Here is a 25,152-nt window from a genome sequence, read left to right on the forward strand (position 1 = left end):
ATTATAAAAGTGAGCTAGAACACATTATAACCTAGAAATTCCAAAATTGTTTGCAAGTAAAGCACACTACTTCAGCGCAGTTCATACAACATACTAGTTTGCATGTGAAATATTGCAACTAGTAACAGCATAACCATGTCTAAAAGTGCTTTTGTTACGTTTATATTAAGTCCAATAGTTGAAGGAGTAAATAAAGCTTTCTTACCAGAACTACAGTATACAGTAGTACCACAATAGCCTACTTTATTGCCTAGCTTACCTGTTCAGAACAGACTCCAGTTTCAGAAGAAGATCCGAGACAACCAAACTCCTCTTCTTCACCATCAATACAAATCCTTCTGCGAATGCGAGTTCCACTTCCGCACGTTTCAGAGCATTCTCCCCATGAGTTCCATGCGGAGTAATATGCGCAAGGCTGGAAAGAATGAAAAAAGGCTCAAAAAATGTTACGTTCAATTTGTGATTGTGTTAAGTTGAAAGTTCTAATGTTCATTTTTTACCCATATCCTCTTAGCGTCAGTTTAAACTGACGCAGGAGGATGTGGGTTAAAGTAGCACTTTTCAAAAGTATGGTACAGACCTGTTCGTTGCAGAAGTTTTCCCCAATAGTCGGCCCTAAACATCCGTCCACTTTTGGGTCACCATTGACACATAATCGAGAGCGCGACCGTATGCCCCCACCACACGGTTCGTCGCATTCGTTCCAATTCGTCCAGAACGACCAGAAGGGACATTCCTTTTAGAAAAAGTATTAGTTTAAATCATAAACGATTCAGGTTTTCAACTTCAACGAGCATTGCTTCACATGATAGTGCAACATGTTCTTTTTTATAAAAAATTTCCGCCCAGGATTCAATGTCTTAATCATAAGATCAATTTGGAAATAATACTTCATTTAAAACAATGTTACGATAAATTATTATCGAAAACAGCTTTTCGTACCCACTATTGATGTGATTAATGGGCAATTGACTACACACATACAAAAAATACAAGTTATTGTCATTCACTGAAGTCAAAGAAAAGTCATAAGTGGAAAAATTATATATGTAATATACCGATGTATTGCATGTCTCTTCTTCTCTACCATCACCAGAACATCCGCCCGTACCAGCAACGCCATTCACACATTTCCTCCATCGAGTTCTAGTCCCATTTCCACCGCATGTGGAGCTACAAATTGTCCATGCAGACCAATCTTGCCAGAAAGAACATTTCTGCAACATGGAAGGCAGATAATTTTAACTTTTTGAACTAAATCTAAAAACTTTTTATTTGAAACGACATCTCTTCTATGATATAGCATAGCCTACCAATTGAAATCCAAACTAAAAAATGTTCTCTTTATGGCTTGAGCAATTTTATGTGCGGTTTGTCGTTTATTGCGTTTATTATGGAGAATACAGCAGATAGCAAACGATGATTCCGCCCAAACACGTACATACCCCTCGAACGCAGTCTTCAAACGATATTGCCTCCCCATCACAATCAGCGTCCCCGATATCTCCATTCAAACACTCTCGTCTGTGGCTCCTGACTCCTCTGCCACAAGATACCGTGCATGACGTCCACGCTCCCCAGTCTCCGAACCGTGGACAGTCCTAAGCAAGTCAGAAACGCAACTGACCGTTAGCCGGCGTTATATTCATACCACGGTAAGTAACATCACAGCAGTGACGTTGCAACGGGTTTATGTTAGGGAGGTAAGTGTAGCTGATGTGGATTTGTTTGCTACATTATCCTGCACATATCATATCTACAACGTCACATACAAGAAACAGGGAAAAGTTTCTATGAAGCAGTTACTATCTTTCTTTTGGCAGCTATGCCACTAGGTTGATAGGCCATCTGATCACAATCCGCTATGCTATGAACCTAAGTGTAAATAAGCAAGCCAAAGCTGATTTAGTGCGGTGACTTTGAAACTGTAGGTAAACATGTGTTAGCTTCACATAGTTTACGGTAAAATGACTTTAACTTAATTCATGACTACACTAACCTTATAAAATATACCAATACCTGAACATTGCACTGCAGACTTTCACTCAAATCCCCGATGCATTCTGCTTGGCCAACCCTTCCATCAATGCATGATCGTGTGCGTGTGCTGTATCCCACTCCACAGTCTTCACTACATGGAGAATACTCTGACCAATCGGACCAGAATGGACACGACTAAATTTGTAAATAAAAAGTCATAGTTACAAAAACGGATGACAGTGAGTTCATAAAAGTTATTAAGGGTGCTTTAATTGACCGGAATCATTATTGGGTGACGACAGCAAAAAAATTGTCAGCGATAACATTAACAGTAAAAGCAACCTTTTACGAAGTTGACTGTCTTACTCTGCTATTGCAGTTTGTGTCTTCAACCGTCGGTCCTTGACATCCAACATCGCCAACTTCACCGTTTACGCAAATTCGTGAATGAGATTGAGAGCCGCCTCCGCATGTGACTGTGCATGAACCATATTCGCTCCACGGTGACCAGTACGGACAAGCCTGTAAGTGCATGGTTACTTAAGCATGTTTTGGTATTGGTTTTGTTTATTGCTCTGTTTGCAAGGGTAGCATAAAATAGAAAAAAGCTTAAATCATCTGCTACCACAGTTTGTTGCAGATTCAATCTCTCTGAGTTATTTCATTGTCAGCTACTTAGCCGAATGGTGAGAGATCTTGCACGATGCAAAGTATGGCATCAGTTCGACATCTATCAAGAGCACTTGACTGTGCCCTTGGTGAGACAGTCAACGACATGTCTGAACGTGGCCACGACGATCAGCTTCCTTGCCTTTCCGGCCACACAATCGAAATTAAAGTACAAAACATTCAAACAAAGAATGTCTTATTTTTTTCTATGTTGTGGTAGAACTTGAACTGCATGTTATTTATTTACTCTATAGTAATTTATTAATTTTATTTTTCATCACAATCAAAATTTATTTATTTTAGTTACTGCACCAACTTACGCTTCCTGCGCAATAGTCCTCCTCCGAGGCTGCTCCCCGACACCCTGCATCATTAACATCCCCATCAATGCATAGTCTGCTTCGGAGGCGTGATCCTCCTCCACAAGAGGCGCTACAGCCCGACCACTCGGCCCAATCAGACCACCTCGGACAAGGCTGAAAAATAAATTAAAAGTGTCGACATCTAAAAGGTTTTAAACCTTAAAAGGCAAAAAAGTCAATACACTTCCTAAACAGAAAAGTTGCTATACCCTCCTTGAAATTCATTGTCGGTATATTTTAAAATAATTCTTATGAAGTGCTCTGAAGACATACTGTACAAGCCCAAAGTAATTTACTGGTAATCAAAGCAGGATGAAGACCTTTAAGAGGCCCAAGGTAATAAAAAATATACTGTCACTGTATTATTTAATTACAAAGTAAGCAAAACATAAATACAACTTTTACGTGTTTCATTGGCAATTTATTAAAAAAACTCTTTGGCACTCAGGTTGCATATCGAAATCATGAGTTATTTTAGTGATTAAATAATTGGGGCTGTAGGCAAGGAAAATAAAACCTTCAAGCATGTGCTTATCTTGTTAACAGTTAATCCAGATGGATTAGGAGCTAGCTAGCTCTGGGGAATAAAACAATGTCAAACGTAACTGATAGAAAACTTTAAAAGTTCTCACCAGGTTGTTACATGTACGTAACTCTTCTGTGCTATCCTGGCATCCCTCATCTCCAGGATCTCCGCCAACACATCTGCGAGATCGAGATTGTTCTCCACTGGAACCACACGTTGAGCTGCAATCGCTCCATTGCGACCACTCATCGAAAAACGCGCAGTTCTAATGACACATTTTATGAAATATGAATTTTAATAAAAAAGCCCAAAATCACGACTTTGTAACGGCGGTGTTTGCAGCTTTTTAATTAAGTCACTAGAGTTTGATAAAATAAGTTTCACACAAATTTTGTATATATTGTAAGTCATCAAGTCTGTAAGTATATACTGTAAGTCATAAGTCACTTACATTTTTACACAGATTTTAGTCAGATTTTTTTGCACTTACTAAGTGTTTTAATGTCTATATTCTCTAGCTTATAAACTTACGCCTCTTATGCAGGTTTCAATATCCAAAGACGATCCTTCACACTGATCGAGTAGATCGGGGATCCCCCCATCACACAGTCGAGAACGAGATCGAGAACCTTGCCCACACTGAACAGAACAGTCTGCCCAAGTGTCCCAAGCTGCCCAATTTGCACAAGTCTAAAACGTTTGTGTTACTAATTAGTAAAATTCCATTCTGGAACTTTCGAAACACTTGAACGGATAACAAATCATTTAAATGCTTAATAATCATTAATTTGACATTAAAACTATAAGAAATTTGTTTTTGCTCACAACATTTTGCTCACTGGATACATTTTACGCTGCTCTTACAAAATTATTGCATGATTCTGTTTCATCAAGATCTCCAGTGCAGTCTAGAAACGCGCCGTTATTAGAAATAACACAAGTTCTTGATCTTCTTCTAATTCCCCCACTGCAAGACCTGCTGCATCTTGTCCATAATCCCCATGTAGTCCATGATGGACAGACCTAGGAAAGAAAGTAAATTTTCCTTGCTATTATCGAATATTAATAATTAAAACAACATAAATAAGTTTTATTAGACGAGGCATGTTATGCCATGTGGGTCGTTTACCTTTATTATTCTTTCTCCAGTCAACTGCTAATACCATTGACATTTTTGGCACTTTGACAAAATTAAAAAGTTTATGCATTGCAAATCCACTACTTCGACACCAAAAAGTATTATATTTGCACAATGAATTTGACATTAGCCTACTGTCAATGAAGCTGTCGAGTATACATTTGCAGGAAATAATTGCCGCTTACAAAGTCGTTGCAATTGCCAGATTGTAGAATATCACCCTTGCAACCTTCATCACCAACTTCTCCGTTAATGCAGTCCCGAGATCGTGTTCGAGATCCTCCTCCACATGGCTGAGTGCATAATGACCATGGAGACCATGGAGGAAAAAATGGACAGGCCTGAAGAAAATATTGCAATAAAGTGGATTAAGAAGTAGGCTAGTTACAAACATTTTGCAGCCTTTTAGATGGCCAAAAATTTGTACAAGCATTATGATACAAAGTTTGCAAATTGTATTTTGCTGTCGCATATGAAACAGATAGGAATTTTACTTGGCCATTGCAAAACCCTTGCTCGGTTGTGGATCCCTGGCATCCTTCCTGTCCAAGCTCTCCGTTGATGCAATCTCTAGTACGAGATCTAACTCCTCCGCTGCACGTTACTGAACATGAACCCCACAGAGACCATAGTGATAATGAAGGACATTCCTGTATACAATAAAAAAACATCGGTCCATTGGCAATCTGCTTGTTCTTAAAAACAAATCTGCTTCAGTCATTATAGCTACCGATAAATTAAAACTTTACAGGCTACTAGTTGAATGATAAGGTACTCTGCTTAAATGATGCTACGATTACAGCATTTGAATGATGCTACGATTACAGCATTTGAACGTAATTTTGAACTTTTGTGCTTTTTGTTTTTATTTTTTGATAAAACCACTTAGCCTATTTTATTCCCCCGGTAGCCCACAAAGGTTGCTATCAATCAACTCCTATAGAGGTTATAAATGCGGCTTAAAGTAAACTTAACCCACGGTTAGTTTCATATTATTGCGCACATTTTCATACAACGTATACGTACAAGTTTCCTAAAACTTACATTTCCACCACAGCCCTCAATCTCGGAATCAGATCCTTCACATCCTGCTACGTCAGGGCTTCCATTCTGACAAAATCGGAGACGTGACCTGCTTCCTACTTCTCCACAGGTTGTGCTGCATCGAGTCCATTGACTCCAGTCTCGCCAGTACGGACAGTCCTAAGTCAACAAAGTGTTACATAAAGTAATTCACTCTTTATAAGGACTTGTATCAGACTGCATCACAACGAAACACTTTGCGTATTTTTCTGACGTACGGCTGCTTTGTCTTTGCTGGGTCTATTTGAAAAATATTTTCAGTTAACGTGTTTCATTGTTTTGAAGCTCATTACACTTATGAAGATATAACATCAATCACATCATTGACGCGATAAGCAGCAACAGTTTTACAATGACTTATACTGATTTTTGAATGAAACATCTTAAGTTTGACATACGCCAATAACACATCCGATGAATTGAACACCATCTGCCGATCTCCCACAGGCTTCAGTTTCGTCACATCCTCTTCTTCGAGTGCGAGTTCCTCTACCGCAAGACACGCTACAGTCGGAAAACTCCGTCCATGTTGTCCATTGTGGACATTCCTGAAAAATAGGAGATACTTGATCATTCCAGTAAGTAGTCTCCATCATACCCTGTTATCCCATGTAGGTAATTGTGGAGAACTGTTGAGCATTGGGTGAGAAACCAATTCTGTAGGAGGTGAAATCATAAAGAAACAGCAACAGAAAAAAAAAACAGAACAGAACATTTAGTTTATAACAGGGAATGGACTAGTTGGTTTTGAGTTGAATACCAAAAGATATGCTATTCTGATACAGCATATCTCACCATTAAACACGAAGGACTTGAAAAACAAAACAAGTACGCAAAGTTTACGTCAAATTGAAGAGATATTCTTTTCCACAAGTTGCAGTGGCTTGTTCTAGTCACAGAGAAGATTAAAGCTTCGCACAAAACGTTTGAATATCGCTAACCTGCAACATTCAATAGACCCTGGCTCGAATGGATTGTAATAATACGTTACGATTACAGACCTCTGTTGAGCACGTTCTAAATTCTTGATCATCTTCTAAGCACCCAGCGAGACCAACAATTCCATTAGCACACAATCGTGTCCTTGAGTTTCGTCCACTGCCACAAGTCGCTGAACAATCAGACCATTCACTCCACGTGGTCCAAAGTGGACATAACTATGAAATACAGTATGATTTTGTAAGTGATCAACATCAAGTAAAAAACTTATAAATAGTGGATCGTGTACGGTTGTATGGAGTAGCTATTGCAATAATGGCAAATTATGAGTAAAACATAGTGGGGAGCTTGTAATGAGCGTAATAGATGGTGTTAAATTTAATTGATGTGTTGGAGCAACAGATGATGCAACCTAACAATAGCTGTAGCGTACCTGAGAATTACAAGTATCCGCTTCAGCAGCTCCACCAAGACACCCTGGATCCCCAGGATCTCCGTTGAGACATACTCGTGTTCGGATACGAGTTCCTCCTCCACATGAAACACCGCATCGTCGAAATGGGTTCCAGTTGCTCCAATAAGAACAACTCTAAACATTTGATGTGAATTGTTAAGTTTAATGGCCCAGCTTGAGTTATCTGAACTCATATGAAAAAACACAACAAAAAATTAAAGTAGCTCCACAGTCCATACGAAGAAATAAATAATATTTATTTTTGTACATTATGAAAATATTATACCACACAAAACAAAACGATGGAAATTTGATATCCCACAATTTCATTTCTTGAAAGCAGTAAACAAACCTGAGTACCACAGGAGCGATAGTCCGATATCGAACCGAGACACCCTTCAGCTGCTTCCCCATCAGCAAGACATAGACGGGATCGTGTTTGAGTTCCGCCACCACAAGTTACTGTACACCCGACCCATTCATCCCATGATGACCAGGCTGGACATACCTACATCAATACGAGTGAAATATAATACAACGATAAAGGTCGGGCCACCTCTATGAATGTATATTTTAATGGAAGTGACAATGAGCAGGCTTTTGTTCAGAGAATTTTGATTTTGTAGTAACCGTATAAGATTGTGCTTATGAAACCAGCTCAGTGGCTTAGTGGTTAGTGCGCCCGCCTCTGAAGCGGTAGGCATGGGTTCGATACCTTGTCGGGTCATACCAAAGACTTTTTAAAAATGGTACTGAATCTAATTTCTGCTTGGCACTGAGCAATGGAGTAGATTCGGGTAATAATGTACTCAGTTGCGCTTCTATACGGCTGCATTGACACTGTTTGTTATGTAAAGCGCTGTGGAGCAACGCATTCTGCGATGGATACAGCGCTATGTAAAAACTAACATTATTATTATTATTATAAAACCAATAAAAGCGAAGAAAGGCGTTCTTCCCGGCTATCAGCACAAGGCTGATTACTCACTAGCACAGCGAGCTGCAGTGACGCTTCGCTAACCAGAACGGTGTAGCTTCCACGCCAGCCATTGAGACCTCCAATTAAACGTTTAAGTTATTTTGGCAGCCGATTGTAGCATCGAATAGACAGCGTGTCTACCGCTACATCGAAGAGTAACACGTGTCTATTCGATGCTACAATCGGCTGCCAAAATAACTTAAACCAATAAAATGTGATAAAAAAAATTGTGCTCAACCGTAGTGCATTTGAGGAAGCAATCAACGGGCACAAACTTATTCAAATGAATCTGAATGGTTGGTTCTGAAAAATTGCAAAATAACGTAGTTTTTGGCGTATAAATTAAACCTAACTTAAATAAAAGTCGATTCTCGATTTATAAGTTGGACCGCAGAAACAAGGCAAGTGAATATTTTACAACTTTAATCAAAAACATACTGTAGCTTTATTATTCTATTTCATAAACGTTACCTCTCTTGTGCAAACTCCTCGCTCAAGCAGCTCTCCTTCATCGCAACCTATCTCTCCAACTACACCGAATTGACAGTTCCTAATGCGTGATCGCACACCACGACCACACGTTGCCGAGCAGGTAGTCCACGGAGACCAGTCAGAAAATCTTGGACAAAGCTGAAAAAAGCACATCGCACAACCATTAAGATTATCCTTGAAAGAACTGAATGACTTTCAGGTTCAACTTTCATAATATTTGATCAAAGGTAAACTTTAAACCTATGAGTATAAAATTGTAAAGTGGGCCTACCACTGAGCCTAATCACAACGTATTATAACTTCGCAAGTCACCTGAACGTTACATCGGTCGGTCTGAATTTCATCACCTCTACAACCGACATCACCTGGCTCTCCATTCACACATGTTCGAAAGTGGGTCCTGGATCCACTCCCACATGTGACCCCACATACACTCCATTCACTCCAGTTATCCCAGAAGGGGCAAGACTGGGTTAAATAAACTTGATTACAAAATACGTTCACAAATCGATAACAATGCATCACGGCTATTAATCTTTGAATAATTTACCTTAAATAAAATTAATTAAATGCATTATAACGTTTTCGCAAAAATTGCGACGAAAAAAAGATAACCGGCCAGATCATGTTAACTCAATCTCAAAATAAAGGAAAGTTTTGTAAACTACAATAAACGCACTAACTCTGTACGCAACATAAATTATCTGCAGTGTACCTGTGCAGCGCACTCCAAAGTCTGCACATAATCTCCAATGCATCCATCCGATCCTCGAATTCCATTGTTGCAGTTTCGAGTTCGCGTCTGACGCCCACCGCCGCAAGTCCGACCGCAAGCCGACCATTCACCCCAATCAGCCCACAATGCGCATGACTGAAAACAAGACATAAAAATGTTTGTCACAAACAATGAAACTCTAGTTTCTTTTCAAGACTTCAATAATTTTATAATGAATTTTCCAAATTTGAAACGCCTGCGTCTTGAATCTCACCCTTTCAAAGCATTCATCGTCTTCACTTGAGTCTCCTGCACAGCCCGAGTCATTCTCGTCACTGTACAGACATGTCCTAAAATGAGATCTGATTCCAATGTTGCATGTCTGAGAGCACTGGCTCCATTGACCCCATCGTGACCAAGTAGGACATTGCTGAAGAAATAAAGAAAAGTTGTACACACATTAAAAAAATTGTGAGAAATTTGATAAAATGCAATGGAATTGAGAACGTAGCCCTCTGAAGGAGTCAGTTGTATTTGATTAACGAAACGTCAGAATAAATGTTGATTGGTTTAACTAATTTTACACAACACATAATGCCGTCAAATCGTTTCAAAGACGTTGAATTATATAACACAATTAATGGAAACCTGGCCATTGCAAAATTCTTCTCTGCGGCTTTCTCCACCACAAACGTTTATGCCATCGCTGCCAGCACAAGTTCTAGCAAAAACGCGCATGCCCCCTCCGCATGTGGCACTACACGACACAGATTCGGTCCATGTACTCCAAGAAGGACAACCCTACAACGAAAATAGATTCATGTTTTCAGTTGTCATAAGCAGTTACACAACAGTAGTTTGTTACATAATCAAACAATACATTTCAGTTTGTAATGTTTAAAAGCGTTGAACCTGGTAACTCGCCTTAGTGCTAATCAATATTTTATTTACGTACTTGTGTATTACAGACACTGAGCTCTTCAGCTTCCCCCACACATCCATCAAGACCTTGGTCTCCATTCACGCATACTCGTTGTCGGAAGCGGGTACCACCGTCGCATGTCTCTGAACATCGCGACCAAAAATTCCAGTTTGACCAATAAGAACAAATCTATAAAGTTTTAATAAAAGTTGGTTTCATAAGTATTGGCGTCAAACAAATAACATAATTCTACGTAAAACGCCTAAGCAGTGCTTACATTGTTTACTTCTCACAAACTAATAAAATGGTGTTGATGGGGTTAACGTAGCACTGCTGAACCTATCGCAGATATGCGTTAATTTCGATGCTTTACTATCAGGGCCGTGTGAGCATCTTCTCAGGCCCCCAAAACATCCACTAGCGGGCTCCTATGTTTTGTGATGGCTCGTAAAAGTAGGACAAGAAAGCGTTAGGTTGTGGCCGCAAAATCTTTTACTGTAGGAAAAAACTCACGTGCGATATTTCAGCAAAGGGTAAACAACTGTAAGATTGTTTAGAAATGAGTGGGCCCTTAAACAGCCGTGCCCCCCCCGGCCTTGTTTACAACACAGCTACTTTTAGCATAGCGTTATGATAACACAGTGGAGTATATTATTACTTAAATTCATTCCTCCAATGCTGAGTGGTGAGCCTTAATCATATTCCAAAGCTATTTTAGTTATGCTTTACAAACCCATGTTGTACAAAATTCACGTTTATTTGCATGTAAGCCTACTAGGCCGGTGAGCCAGTTAATGAATAGATACATAAACAGCTTGCTTATCTTATTCGGTTACTAACTAAGCTATAAAATTGTGCAGTTTAAACTTACCGATCCAAAGCATTCCCCTTCCTCAAAACTAGGCCCAACGCAGTCATTGTTGAGTCCACTATCATCAAAGCACACTCTTCTCCGATTTCGTATACCAATTCCACAAGTGACAGAACATAATGACCACTCAGCCCATTCTACCCAGTTTGCACAGTTCTACAATATTAAACAAATCAAATGAAATAAATGAGATAAACTGATATGTTTTTCAGATAAAAATACAAGGTTTGGAAATTAGGCTGCACTTGATTGTCCCAGCAATGTTGTACAGGATTATTAACTAGCGGCAATTGTTCACAAACACACAACGATAAAATATTTCTATAAATCATCACAACTCACCTGGCCAACACAGGAAACTCTATCGGTTTCAGATCCTCTACAACCATCGTCTCCAGGATAGCCACCGACACAAGTTCGATTCCGAGAGGTATATCCTGCACCGCATGCTCTGTTGCACTCACTGAACTCAGTCCAAGCACTCCAAACAGGACAAGGCTTAAAATATTCAAACAATTTTATTGCGTTCATAGTTTACACAAAAGTGCAAAACAAATTAAATTAAGCAAAACTAGTGTAGTTAGTAGAATTTACAAATTGTGACCAATTTCTCTAAAATTTTGTTTTTCTAATTTCGAAAGGTCAAACTTTACAACCATGATGTGTTTTTTTAAGAACGCACACAGTAATTTCGCAGCAATAAAAAAAAGACAATTGATTTTAGTGTCCTAAGTAGATAAACACTTAATAGCTTATGAATCGCATTAGTGTAATATTCAGAAATACCTACTATAAAATCAAATTCAATTACCACTCAATAAAAACCTTCACAGCTTGTTTTACCTTATTAAGATCATTAAAAGGAACTTATTCGAATAGGATGACTATATGCATTCAAACATTCAAATATATTCTGTTTGAATAAGTTCATTCTCATGATCCCAGACAGTAATTTTATCTGGTCCAGATCTGGGAAAGATCTGGTCAGATCCGTACCAGATCTGGGAAAGATCTGGACCAGATAAAGTGGTTGTCTCTGATCCTATACAACAGGTTGTCAAGTTTTTTTGAGAATAGTAGCTGAATTTGATGTAATTTGCTCTGCTCGGCTTATGCTTAGACCTGAGCACTTCTTGTAGTATTAACAGCATTTATTGTTGAAATTCTATAACAAATATAGGCTACTATACATCACTGCAATATTGTTAATTAAACTTATGCCAGACAACAAACTCGTCTACATTTCTCCAACCTGTACATTGCAAGGAATGGTATTGCTATATTCAGTGCCACACAGATCGAGGCCTACAATTCCATTTTCACAAGTTCGTGTGCGCGTCCTGACGCCACCATTACAACTTTCACTGCACGCACTCAAAGTAGACCAAACTGACCAGAAAGGGCACGCCTGAGATGTAAAAACAATACCATGTTTTATCGGTTGAGTCTTGAAGCCAATCAAACTTAACCAGATTTAAACTAACGAGGAATCAAGATGCCCTAGAGAGTTAGAATTGCAAATAATAAAGCAATGGCATGATAAGCTAATGATCTGAACGTTAACCTTCAAGTCAATCAATCATATTTCAGCAACACTGATTCGTATATTTATTCGTACCTGTAGAATACAAGGTTCCCAATCTCTCTCGTTGCCAAGGCAACCTTTTTCGCCAATGACCCCATTGTTACAAGATCGGGCGCGGAATCGTTGAGAATTTCCACAAGTTTCTTGGCATTCACCCCAAGATCCCCAATCTGTCCAAGTAGGACATGGCTGCAAAGGTAAAGTAGCTTATTTAAAAAGTTCTATTTTTCTTTTTCAAGTTACTGTGGATTACAAGGGCAAGTCTAGTTCCTCAAAGAATAAATTCGGTAAGCAATTACTACGTAATCATGTCGACTAACATAAATGAAATAGTACAGAATGAAAATTTTTTTATGTTTACAAGATTCAGATTCTGTTTTTTTGGTTTAGCACTACAGCACGTATACATCTATTAATCTATAGATACTTTAATAGATACATTGAATGTGGCGCTGGTACTGGGATGACAGAGAAAGACAACAGGGTAAAAGAAGTCTGCTGCCACCCTCATACAAATAATAATAAAAAAAAACTACGAAAAGATGCAAGGTGGTGTTGTTTATGTTGTATTATTTAAAAAGGTTTTTTTTGCTAATTTGGTACATCTAAAAGTATTGGTTTTATAATCAGTGGGAAAGGTGTTCCAGAATTTTCCAGCTAGGTATTCCATTTTTTTCTTGTCTATGTTCGATTTACAATTTGGCAGAAAAAATTTCTATCTAATTTTATGTCTAGTATATTGTGGTTATGACTTCATTTAGGTTTTTAAAATATTCGGAGAATCGATCAGGCATATTGTAAGCAGATTTATACATAAAAATAACCCATTCAAGATTAAATGTATAGTTCAGTTTAAGGACATTAAATTTAGATAATAAGGAGTTTATAGTGGTGTGAAGAGGAGAAAATAAGCAAGCTCTAATAAAGGTATTTTGCAGTGTTCGAATTTGAGCAAGTGACGTTGTGGAGACAAGAAACAGTGACTGGTTATACAGCATACACTTACATTAATATTGCAATCTTCCATAACTTTGACGTCACCGATGCATCCAACCTGGCCAACAAATCCATTATCACAGGATCGCAGCTGATGACGCTGTCCCCTACCACAGGTGCGGCTACAATCAGTCCAAGATGTCCAAGGTGTCCACGATGGACAAGCCTGTCAATGACATTTGACAGATTTTACTGTCAAAGTAATTTCTTTGCTGTTCGTCAACAACCAACAATTATTCTTATCGTTCGTTGCTAACAAATGTAATAAAGGTAGAAAATCCTATTAATTAGCTTTTGCATTTAAGCATTCCAGCCAGGAAAGCAATCCATTTTTACATCGATTTAACGTCTGAATACATTGAATCAAGCCAATAAAAGGTGGATTTTCAGTCTGGGAGTGATCCAACAATCGTTCTAAACTTACGCCGGTGTCACAAACATCAATGTCTGACTCAGCTCCTTCACATTCGTAATCGTCTCCAGGTGTCAAGCTGGTACATTGCCGTCTGCGAGTTCTCGCTCCAACCCCGCACGTTGTAGAACAGCTGTCAAATGAAGACCAAGGGGACCAATTTGGACAGTCCTGCAGCAATTTTGTAGGTTCGTAGATCAACTTTGCAACACTGCTATTGTTGCTATATGGTTTACAAACATGTTCTCGCTTGAAAACACATAACCTACTTACTAATAACAATTATCACCAGTCATAATTTAACTTATACAATCGACAGCATTGACAAATCAAATTTTTACCTCGCCAACAACCCATAGCTAAGAACTGAACAGATAAAAAATCAAACATGTAAAAATCTTTTTTTTCTAACAGCAGAAATCGTGTTGACGTTTCGAATAAAGTAGGTGTATAGGACTACCAGACATTACTTTTCTTGAAAATGTATAGCAAAATTTATTAAATACGAATTAACACAAAATCTTTACGTTATTTTCAGAAATAAGTAATTTTCTAAAACTCATAATACAGATTTAAGTTCTACATTAAAATGCATACCTGCTCGTTGCATGTGATGAGCTCAGTTGCATTCCCTAAATCCGAGCAATCAGCTCCGATAGGTTGGCATACTCTTACTCTTGTAGAACTTCCTCCTCCACATGACTGAGAGCATGCTTGGTACTCGCTCCAAGCTGACCATGAAGCGCAGTCCTAAAAAAGTTGGACTACAGTAAAAAGGAACAAGCACAATGTTATACATTTACATAAAAAATGGTTCCTGATGAAATCACACGCTTTTTTCTGGAATAATATAAACTATTGTTTATGTTTTGCTGCAACAAAGCTCATTGTAGTAATTGTGATAGTATATCTACGAATCAGTTTTGAAATCGTTGACTACCTCGAAGAAACAAATTTGCCTTTCTGTATCAAGCCCGATACAATCTCCCAACCCACTCTGTCCACGAATACAATTGCGTGTTCTTGTTCTTCTTCCTTGGCCACATGTAGCGCTGCAATCACTGTACGGAGTCCACGGAGACCAAAATGGACACTCCTAAAAATGTATTTGAGTTGTTTAAGAGCTTAAAAGTTTAGCAATGCAATATATTTAAAGTACTTTTGGGATGTCCACCGATGAATGAATATCTTATTTTTGTTGCAACTACTTTTGTCAAGAAATTTTAGCAGTACCTCGAAATTGCAAGAAATAGTTTCCGAATTTGGTCCTGGGCAACTTGACAAGCCATCACGAGCGTTTACGCATATTCTACGTCTTGTTTGCGTAGCTTCTCCACAGGTGACTGCACAACCACTGTACTCGCTCCATTCTGACCACATTGCGCATGCCTGAAAAACAGAAAATTATCCAATATCTTAAAAAGTTAAAGAAAAAGGATTAGGCCTACTACAAACTGATGTTAACTTTAACCTAATCTACATTTAACTTTAAAAAATTATAGGTTTTTGTTAATACGCAGCCTACTCCTGTTTCAAATCCATTTGCGATAAATTTTGCTGTTTTTGTCCTAGTAGTTTAATCATATGGAACATTAATTTTATGTGTTTAAATAAGATTTAAAAACAAATTATAAAGCACTGGAAACACATCAAACTAGGTCTCGTTGTGATGTTAAAGCAATGCTATATTTAAAACTTTTACAAGTTTTAAAAGCTTTCGAATGATAAGCTATTCATTTTCAAACCTGGTCATTGCACGATTCCTCATCAAAGGACGTTCCTGGACAGCCATCTTGTGCAATTTGCCTCACATTGCAAAACCTCGTTCGATTACGTAATCCACCACCGCATGGGGCACTACAACCACCCCAGAAAGTCCACGGGCTCCATGTTGGACATGACTGTAAACAAATAAAGGTAAAGATGCAGCCGAGTGGTGAAAGCGATTATATCACTCTTGAAAGGACGTCGGTTCCACGTCCATTGAAATCAGCAGTTATGCCCCTGGCAAGACACTCAATGAAATGCCTCAAGATGGACAAAACGTTTAAATGTTTTTTGTTTCCTTCCGTATAATGGAAATATTCAAGCATAGGGCGTAAGCGTGGATGGAATGTTTCAAACAACGTATCACTATTCACTGTTCGTTTGTATCCTAAAAAAATAAGGTACCGTTTCATAGATATACAGAACAGCGATAAAGCTTTCAAGTTGAGCCCTAAAATTCAATGTTGGAAATTGGATAAGATTAAACTGAACACAATAGGTTTCACAATAGATAAGCGATTAATTTTGCATTATGAATAATGTAAGTTAAATTTAAACTAATCATGGAACTTTTAAACCAATTTAAGAAATAAATTTACATTTGTAGCACAGGCTTCTTGATTCGTATCAACACCCTCACATTCATCCACACCATCTATGCTGTTAAGACAAAATCTTTCTTGAGTTCGGACACCGCCTCCACAAGTAACCACGCACGTTGACCAGCTTGCCCAAGCTGACCAAGATGGACATTCCTTCAAAACATAATCGTATGACGTTTAAATCTAAAATCATATTGTAACATGAATCAATTTTAGCAGAATTAATGTTACTATAACGAAAGATGAAAAGTTGCTTTATCAGGGCTTCAAACGCAACCGTAGATCTTAATAATCTTGCGATTATTTGCTGCAAATTAAGAATTGAATTTGCCTGCGTAAAATATTTTATAACTCTAATATCCTACCCGGAGGTTGCAAGCTTCCTGTTGAGTTCCGAGACCAACACAATCATTGGCAAGAGCTTCTTGCCTAAAACATGTCCTGATTCTTTCTCTTACTCCATCGCCACAAGTAAAACTGCACGATCCCCATGGTTGCCAAAGAGTCCACGCACTACAGGGCTACGTAATACAAAATAATACAATTTAATAAGAAAAAGAAACTTTATGAAAGCAAATGTCACAAATTTAGATGATTTAACCAAAAATGTGTTGTTGGTTCATTGCACAATGTCAACAGCTTTTAATATAAACACTGAAACAAAATAGGTCTCGTTACCCTGTTGTTACAAGGAACTAATCGCGTTTCTGCTCCTTCACATCCAGGTGATCCAGGATTACCACCAATGCATGTTCTTCTTTGCCTCACAGTCCCTCCTCCACAAGATTCAGAGCAGTCAGGGGTGACAACATTGAGAGGATCGGGAGAAATTGGCCATTCCGTCCAAGTTGCACAAACAGCCTGTAGTAACGAATATTTGTTATAAAATCAGTGCTTTTTAGCTCAAAACAATAATATAGGTGGGTACCTCTGCTTCTTGAATAATATATCAAGGTGTGAAATCCGTGACCCGCAGACCAAGTTTGGTCTGCAATTTAACATTTTGTGGCCTCCGAGGCAAGGTCAGTGGCGCAAAGATTTTTTAGTATTGTCTTGTAGTTGTAATATCTGGTAACATTATTTTTGCATTAGCAATTCGACTAATTCAGTCTGAACGAATTCAATTGCAGCATTCAAGTCAATTTTCTCAATAAATCACGGTAAACGTGAATTATACTGGAAGTTCACAGTTTAAGATTTCTAAAGTATTTTTTTTTAATGTGGAGTTCATTTTTATGTGCAAACCTAGTGTTGTGAAGCCGAAATGTGGGTTGTGCTATGAAATGTTGTCGAACGAAGTTACAGAGACATGTGAAGACGAAGCATCCGGAACATGCAAAAAACGAAAGTATTATTTTAAGCACCAAGAAGCGGCATTGAAGCGCATCTGGTTTGACTAAGTAACAAATCCTGCACTTTTACGTAGCCTCTAAGCAAGTCGAGCTGTAATAAACCACCCTACAACTCATTGTTTGCGTCTTGTCTGTTGCAGGCATCAACATGTGCCGTCCCCGAGCGGAAGCTTGGCTGTCATTTGCTTCCACGTTCCTCTGCTATTCATGGATACTAGCCATAGATTGAAAAAAAACAAAAACAGTAGAGTACTGAAATTGTTTGTACATGTTGTCTGAGTCTTGGGTCGCGAGATATTAACTAAACGCAGATTGTGATGCTAAAGAAATGTTCGAGAACCCCTGTCTAACAAAACAAAAACTTGAAACTACACACCTGTCACATCTGTCTTTAAATTCCATACATACTTTGCCATCAATTGTCTCTAAGATTTCTTGTTTATTTTGTATAAAAAACCCAGATTTTTTACACCCATTGAGTACCATCACATTTGGCTAAGAAAAGATACCTGTAGAATGCAGTTCACGGTTTCTTCAGAATCACCGATGCAAAACTCGCCAGATGTTGAAGAAATACAAGTGCGGCTTCTAGTCGTAGTTCCTACATCACATGTAGCACTGCAGGCACTCCACGAGCCCCATTCAGTCCATTGAGGACATTGCTGCAAAAGTATGCCATCTAATGTCATATTAAAATTACTAAGTTAGGTAGTCCAATAGAAGATATTTCAAACGTCAATGGAAGACAGCTTTGTTCATAACCGAACTAAACGATTAAAGCTTTATAAAAATGTGTACAGTACCTCCCTATCTTTCAAAGCCAAAAAACTTACATTGTCGGAACACGTTTGCTGCTCTGCGTCGAATCCAAGACAACCCAGGCTACCTGGCTGACCATTTTCACAAATACGTCTTCGCGTCTGAGATCCACTGCCACATGTAATTGGACATGCAGACCATGGGGTCCAATCTTTCCAAAAACTGCATAACTACAAAGATATAGCGAATAAAAAACAATTTTTGAAGGTTGAGCATTCAAATTATCCATCTAAAACAAATAATTTTAAAGTAAGCCTATGTTTGTTATGATACATTTGATGTACAAGTCACAATAATCTAGCCTACATCATCTATTCAAGATTGGAATGCATACTGTGGCAAAGGCAATACCTTTGGGAAAGCATAAACGATTAGAATTTAGCAACGTTGTCGATTTTATTAAATGTAGGCCTAGTTAAGTCCAACCACTTTGAAAAGAAAAGCTTAACCAATCCGCATGAGTTGCTACTTTGCATAGTTAAAATATCTTTCGACGTTGACACCATATAAAAACCAAGCTTTCGAAGGCTACATGACAACTTGCGACAAACACAAAAATGAACAGCTTTAAGTTAGTAGTAGCCTATTAACGTACCTGTTAGATGTTACCATGATGTTAGTTGCAGGTTATCAGCCTAAAAGCACTACACCCGTTTTGAAGCTGTTACATGAAAGGATTAAAACGAGAGGGTGATATCAAGGTCACTTGAAAAGGCTGCATGGTTAAATGGCATTCCTTTGTAATAAAAAAATCAAAGCTATCCTACAAAGAAATCAAAGCGCTGAAAGTAAAAGTGCGTTGACTTCAAAAGCACGTCGCAGTTGAATGACTGTCAGAGCTAAAACATAAACACGTTAGTAGGTTAGCTAAAAAAAAATAAAGTGAGTTGTTTAGTGAAGGATGATATTTTTCATGCATTTTACTCTTTCAAACCTCATTGCCGCAATCTCTGGTTTCCATCTCGTCCCCGGGGCATGCTGCAACGTCAGTGGTAAATTGACAAGTTCGAGTTCTAGAAGAACTACCACCTCCGCATGTGACTGCACAGCCTGTCCAAGAGGTCCAGTCTGTCCATGTCGGGCATAACTGCAATAACATTTTCTTGTTATTCTCTTTGAAAGTGTGGTGGAAATACTTTCTAAAAAAAGGCTTTTCAAAAGTAATATACTACCAACACAACCAAGTTGTTTTACTAACCAGAGTATTACAATCTTCAACTTCGGCGTTCAGCCCAATACAACCAGCAAATCCAGCAACACCTCTCATGCAAGTGCGACTGCGTTCTCTCACTCCCCTTCCGCAAGTGGCATCACAACTACTCCATTGAAGCCACAAAGCCCAAGAAGCACAAGCCTAATAGATTAAAAACATAACCTTTATAGCACATATAGCAGTTTCATTTCAATTTATTTTTAGCTAAAAAACTCTCAGCCAGAATATGCGATGTAGCCTACCATTAAAAAAAGCCGACACATTAAAATAGTGAAATATCCGACAAAAAGATAAAATTAGAAATGTGCAGCAATTAAATAATAGTGAAAAAAATATTTGAATCAATTTTAAGATATTAACGTCTACCCTTTAAAGTACGCGTTAATTTGAAGAGAAAGAGACAGACTTGTGGACTTTACGCCCATTCAAGGTTAAAAAGTGTCGCAAACTCCCCTCTTTTTTAATCAAATAATAGTTCAGTAATTAAAATAAAAATAATAACAAAGCATTAAAACATTGGTATCTCTGCTACAACTATAAAGCTTCCATAAATCTATCTTACCATGAAGATGCGTAAAAGAGTTTTGAAAATAAGAGAAAATACGGTAGCCTACTTATGATTTTCTGTCGGTTGCTGTAATTTGCTTCAAAATTGTTACTTGATTTCTATACCTGAGAATTGCAGTCAATAGTCTGGCTAATTTCCCCAGTACACCCATCTTGTCCAACCGTGCCAAACTGACATGTGCGGGAGCGACGCTGAGACCCTCCCCCGCAGCTTAACGTGCACTCGGTAAATCGAGTCCACAATGACCATGAAGGACAAGGATCGGTGTTACAAACCTAAAAGCAAGGGTTGTTTCCACTTATTAAGCAATTTTTTTTTTATTGTTTAATATTCCATAAAGTAAGCTGCAAAATATTTTGTACGAAACTCATATGTAGGCCTAAGACAAACGTGAGCAATGCACGCAGGAAGGTAGTGGTAATAAGTATGAAATTTACAACATAGCATAGGCTACATAATAAAAAATCTTATGGTGAAAACCAAAAGTTGATTTAAAGTAGACTTTTCAAATGAATCTGAAAGTTTGATCAGAGAATTTGCTTTGTTGATCCCTAGACAAACAAACAAAGTAACGTTAGCGGGTTAAACATGGTTTATTACAAAGAGATATAACATGTTTTATTATACAAAGAGTTATAGCATTTTTTATTACAAAGAGACATACAAGAAATATAACATAATTACAAAATCAACTCTCACGTTTTCGACACGTACGTGTGTCCTCATCAGGAATTACTTAAATCTGCAATAAACATAAATGAAAAATTATAAAATAAATCTGACTATGCACTATCATTGTAACGACACTCCTGACTGAAAAGCACAAACTGAACAAGTGATACAAGAATGATTGCGAGTAAATTAAACGGCGGGAAACAGATCAGATGAGGTGTAAAGTTTAAAATAAGATCAAATTAAAATCATCTCTAGAGGTAGATCTGAGTTTCAGGCTAAGATCATGGAAGCGTTAAGAATCAAAAGTAACAATCCATCTCTCAACAGGCAGTTATTCGCCTGTGGCTCATCGTTCCTTTTGTGTGTGTTCAAATTGTTTGTAACATGCCTGTACTTTACACTTCATGTGATCTGTTTCCCGTCGTATAATTTACTCGTAATCATTCTTGAATCACTTGTTCAGTTTGTGCTTTTCAGTCCGGAATGTCGTTACAGTTATAGTGCATAGTCAAATTTATCTTATAATTTTTTATTTATGTATATTGTAGATTTAAGTAATTCCTGATGAGGACACACGTACGTATAGAAAATGTTTGAGTTGATTTTTTGATTATGTTATATCTCTTTGTAATAAAACATGTTAAACCCGCTAAGGTTACTTTGTTTTGTTTGTCATATGAACCTATAACCTAAAAGTATATGTAGTCGCTTCAAAGCAAGGATTATTCAGATAATTGCGAATTTCAATTGGTAACAAGTTTTATGCTGCAAGTGATCAATACTCTACACTCTGCACTACACTCTACGCTAGTCTACGCAAAACAAAGCAGCGATTCCTATAATATCAATCAAACTTTTTTTTATCAATTACGAACTTCTGTATCAGTAGAAGATCCGTCACCACAATTCTCTACATTATCTCCGAAACCACCAAGACATTCTCTTGTTCTAGTGCGGAGGTTTGACCCTGGTGAATCTTGGCACGTTGCAGGACACGTACCCCATGGTCCCCATGGTGTCCACTGGGCTGGTAACAAAACAAAGTACTTTTATTGACTCGTTCGTTCAGAAATGTTAACGAAAGCTTCGACTTGTTTTTGTGAACATGCATTATGCAAGCAATGACTTAGTAACTCTTATTCATCACTTTGTTTATATTTTGCTGTGACGTGTTAGGCCTACACTTTTACTGTTATTTGTCGTTCTCCTTCCTATACCGTATTTTTTCAATTCAATGAAGTTTTTCTTCCCATTCAACGAACATTAAGTTTAAAATACAACGTGAAAGTTTAAAAGCGTCATGACACTTAACAAGACTTACCTTGACCACAGGCGACCAGGGCAATATTCTCTACAACACTCAACAAACCGTCGAAGTCATCGATGAAAAATGCATTGGCGGAATCGGGATCTGACGCAATTGCATTGATTTGTTCGATGTCAATAAAGTCCGTGACCGCGATGACGACAACAAGGATGTTTCGCTCTTTGAGCAGCTGTAAGAAAATTTCTGTTCACAAGTGGCTTGTAAAGGCTAAAAGTTGATACAAGAGCGGTAAAGAGTAGATAACTTTGCAAGGAAGGTACACACCGACATGCTTAACGGCGGACACGAAAATTTGCATATTTTCCCCTTAGTTCACATGATCTAAGCCTTAACCCATCAGGCATAAACCAGGATAGAGCATCACAAGAATATTGTCGTTCATCAAGTCTGACTGAAATGAGTAGGCTTACTCTTAGAGAAATACTGCATCCAGGAATCATAGCGACATAATTAGTTTGCACAACTGGGCACCTGACTGTTGAACAAGAATTGTGTTTGCGTCATGTATCCCGTAAATACATTCGACGATTTAATTTGCATTCTTGTAAAAAAGCAAAACTTATGTCTGCAAAGAAAGCTTGTAGACTATACTGTAGCTCTTTAGGTTCATTTTTAGTTTTTGTTGCATGAATATTCTTCGGCTAATAGTAGACAATATTTTACATCACGTGTGGGAAAACGTTTTGATTTGAAGCCAAGCGTTTCAGAAACTTTAACAAACCGGCCAAGAGTATAAAGTATTAGTATTTAGCTAAATAGTTCAACACTACTAATTCGGATATTTAACAAACAATGAGCGTATCATCATATTGCACTGACACTGCAATATCACGTCAGCACAACCTTTTTAGGTTCGGAGTTTACAAAGTTTGCATAAATTTGATGGAGAAGCTCTTCTATTCTATATATCGGAAGGCCAACACTTTTGAGTTTAGCAACCTTGCTTGGCTGGCCCTGCAGCTTGACCCAAAAGGAATAAGTCACATGCGCTTGAAAATTTCCTAATAATTAACAATTCTGAATTGTGACCAAAGGATGAACCAAACTGCTGCAAAACAGGTTGAGAGTTTATCTGCAAGTTTAGGGACCTTTCAATCTCGTTAGGGACAAATAATTGTGATTGAATGAAATGGGTACATAGAAAAAAAAAACTGAAAAACAAATGAACTGGAAACCTGGGAACACCAGCGTTCAAGACAACGAAAACCTTTTTTGTTAGTCACTTTAAGCCACTCAAAGACGATTTGCAATGAAAAAGCGTTAGCAGAATTAAATTATGATTCGGGAATTTTCTAAGCGGCTTTTACTATAAAAGCTTAATATTTTTATCTGCAAAAGTGGGCTATAAGCTAATTAGTTTTTATACACCTTGAAGTAATCAGTCCTAATTTTAATATCTTGAGTGGTAGGAGTCAACATTTTAAAACCAACATCATACCGCAACAGTGATTTCGGGATTGTCTTGGGCTCTACCGTCTGTTATGACAATCGCAACATCGGGAACATCAGGTCGGTTGCCTTGGAACTGACTGAACAGATTGGCGGCTGCATATGCTAATGCAAGGCCAGTCAGCGTGCCTTGGCCATTGTAAACAATGTTATCGATCCTTGTTGTTAAATCTTCTCTGCTGGTGGAGTCGAGGAATCTCCATAGTTGTTCAATCCGATTGTTGTAACGGAGAGCAGCAATCTGATGTTGTTGACAAGAGACAACGTTTGAAATAAAACGTAAATATAAAAAATGAGAATTCTTGTTGGGGTTTTTAGCATTTCTTTTTTAAATAAAATTATTTAAAAATAGAATATGAAAAACATTTTAGAAACGATAACATCAGTTTAGTTCAGTTTGTTTTTATTTCTGATCATCACAACGAAAAACAATAAATGCCAAAAATAGCAGAGGTCTAAAAAAAGATAGAAACGATAAAACGCGGACGTTATAAAATTAATATATAATTAACGTTTAAAACAAAGAAAGTAGCTTAATATTAGCCTAGTCTTGAATACCCTAGTTCCATCCAATCCAACATTAAGGGTTGATATGAAGCGACGCAAAAATTCACGAACAACTTCAAAATTTTCTGATCCAATGCTGCTGCTTGAGTCGATGATTAAGCCAACGTCCAAGAGAGAGCAATCTGTGAAGTAAATCTATCTTTTTACTCTGTTTGCTACAATGCACGAGCAGCTACACACAAACAAAATGTTACGGTATGTAAATAAATGTCGAAAAAAAGCCGCATCACATAGTAATCTGTGGAATGTAAGTAGCCTACCAGATTGATACCTTTGTTATGTAGCTCATAGAAGAAGAAATAGTAGATAAAATAATTTTTACAGTTTGAACTTTTGTTACTTTTTTTTATTTCCTAATCGAGTGAATTTTGGTATTGAAATCGAAGGTAGCCTATGCTGCAAAATCGTGTGAGATTTAAGTTGTAAGTAGGTCCCGCTTATTAAGCCCATGGTTAATATGTCCACCCGTTTATTAAATCCAATTTGATCCGGTCCGGAATTTCTCCAAATCATTCCTGTAATTTAAAAACTTGCTCTACAAGTCCAAAACCCCGCTTAATTTTCAATTACAGTTGCTTAAATTTGTGTAAAAGGGCGTCACAATTTACTACTTTTTGTCTTGCTTTGGAAAATTTCACGATTTACGACGTTGCTAATTTAATTCTTAATTCAACTGTTTTGTCAAAAACC

At 37.8% G+C, this 25,152-nt stretch overlaps 1 protein-coding gene across 1 annotated transcript in view; it reads right to left on the reverse strand.

Moving 5' to 3' along the window:
* LOC145778979 (uncharacterized) overlaps positions 1 to 25,152 on the reverse strand; it is a 91,635-nt gene that overhangs the window by 55,474 nt on the left and 11,009 nt on the right. The window contains exons 11-53 of the mRNA XM_082590562.1: positions 24,454 to 24,584; positions 23,885 to 24,136; positions 22,441 to 22,615; positions 21,995 to 22,146; positions 20,549 to 20,719; positions 19,862 to 20,017; positions 19,598 to 19,750; positions 18,354 to 18,506; positions 17,171 to 17,353; positions 16,858 to 17,013; positions 16,490 to 16,645; positions 15,869 to 16,024; positions 15,357 to 15,512; positions 15,064 to 15,219; positions 14,721 to 14,873; positions 14,136 to 14,294; positions 13,722 to 13,877; positions 12,749 to 12,904; positions 12,383 to 12,538; positions 11,473 to 11,628; positions 11,131 to 11,286; positions 10,293 to 10,448; positions 9,986 to 10,138; positions 9,612 to 9,767; positions 9,338 to 9,493; positions 8,935 to 9,090; positions 8,602 to 8,760; positions 7,504 to 7,659; positions 7,131 to 7,286; positions 6,760 to 6,915; positions 6,157 to 6,306; positions 5,720 to 5,878; positions 5,170 to 5,325; positions 4,861 to 5,016; positions 4,069 to 4,227; positions 3,644 to 3,802; positions 2,970 to 3,125; positions 2,347 to 2,502; positions 2,020 to 2,175; positions 1,446 to 1,601; positions 1,059 to 1,217; positions 581 to 736; positions 260 to 415 (exon numbers count right to left, since the gene is read on the reverse strand). Of these exons, the coding sequence (XP_082446688.1) occupies positions 260 to 415; positions 581 to 736; positions 1,059 to 1,217; positions 1,446 to 1,601; positions 2,020 to 2,175; positions 2,347 to 2,502; positions 2,970 to 3,125; positions 3,644 to 3,802; positions 4,069 to 4,227; positions 4,861 to 5,016; positions 5,170 to 5,325; positions 5,720 to 5,878; positions 6,157 to 6,306; positions 6,760 to 6,915; positions 7,131 to 7,286; positions 7,504 to 7,659; positions 8,602 to 8,760; positions 8,935 to 9,090; positions 9,338 to 9,493; positions 9,612 to 9,767; positions 9,986 to 10,138; positions 10,293 to 10,448; positions 11,131 to 11,286; positions 11,473 to 11,628; positions 12,383 to 12,538; positions 12,749 to 12,904; positions 13,722 to 13,877; positions 14,136 to 14,294; positions 14,721 to 14,873; positions 15,064 to 15,219; positions 15,357 to 15,512; positions 15,869 to 16,024; positions 16,490 to 16,645; positions 16,858 to 17,013; positions 17,171 to 17,353; positions 18,354 to 18,506; positions 19,598 to 19,750; positions 19,862 to 20,017; positions 20,549 to 20,719; positions 21,995 to 22,146; positions 22,441 to 22,615; positions 23,885 to 24,136; positions 24,454 to 24,584 (6,836 nt within the window). The remainder of the gene's footprint in view (positions 1 to 259; positions 416 to 580; positions 737 to 1,058; positions 1,218 to 1,445; positions 1,602 to 2,019; positions 2,176 to 2,346; positions 2,503 to 2,969; positions 3,126 to 3,643; positions 3,803 to 4,068; positions 4,228 to 4,860; positions 5,017 to 5,169; positions 5,326 to 5,719; positions 5,879 to 6,156; positions 6,307 to 6,759; positions 6,916 to 7,130; positions 7,287 to 7,503; positions 7,660 to 8,601; positions 8,761 to 8,934; positions 9,091 to 9,337; positions 9,494 to 9,611; positions 9,768 to 9,985; positions 10,139 to 10,292; positions 10,449 to 11,130; positions 11,287 to 11,472; positions 11,629 to 12,382; positions 12,539 to 12,748; positions 12,905 to 13,721; positions 13,878 to 14,135; positions 14,295 to 14,720; positions 14,874 to 15,063; positions 15,220 to 15,356; positions 15,513 to 15,868; positions 16,025 to 16,489; positions 16,646 to 16,857; positions 17,014 to 17,170; positions 17,354 to 18,353; positions 18,507 to 19,597; positions 19,751 to 19,861; positions 20,018 to 20,548; positions 20,720 to 21,994; positions 22,147 to 22,440; positions 22,616 to 23,884; positions 24,137 to 24,453; positions 24,585 to 25,152) is intronic.

The sequence above is a fragment of the Aplidium turbinatum genome, chromosome 10 (genome assembly GCF_918807975.1).
Source record: "Aplidium turbinatum chromosome 10, kaAplTurb1.1, whole genome shotgun sequence".
In the NCBI taxonomy this organism is placed as follows: Eukaryota; Metazoa; Chordata; class Ascidiacea; order Aplousobranchia; family Polyclinidae; genus Aplidium; species Aplidium turbinatum.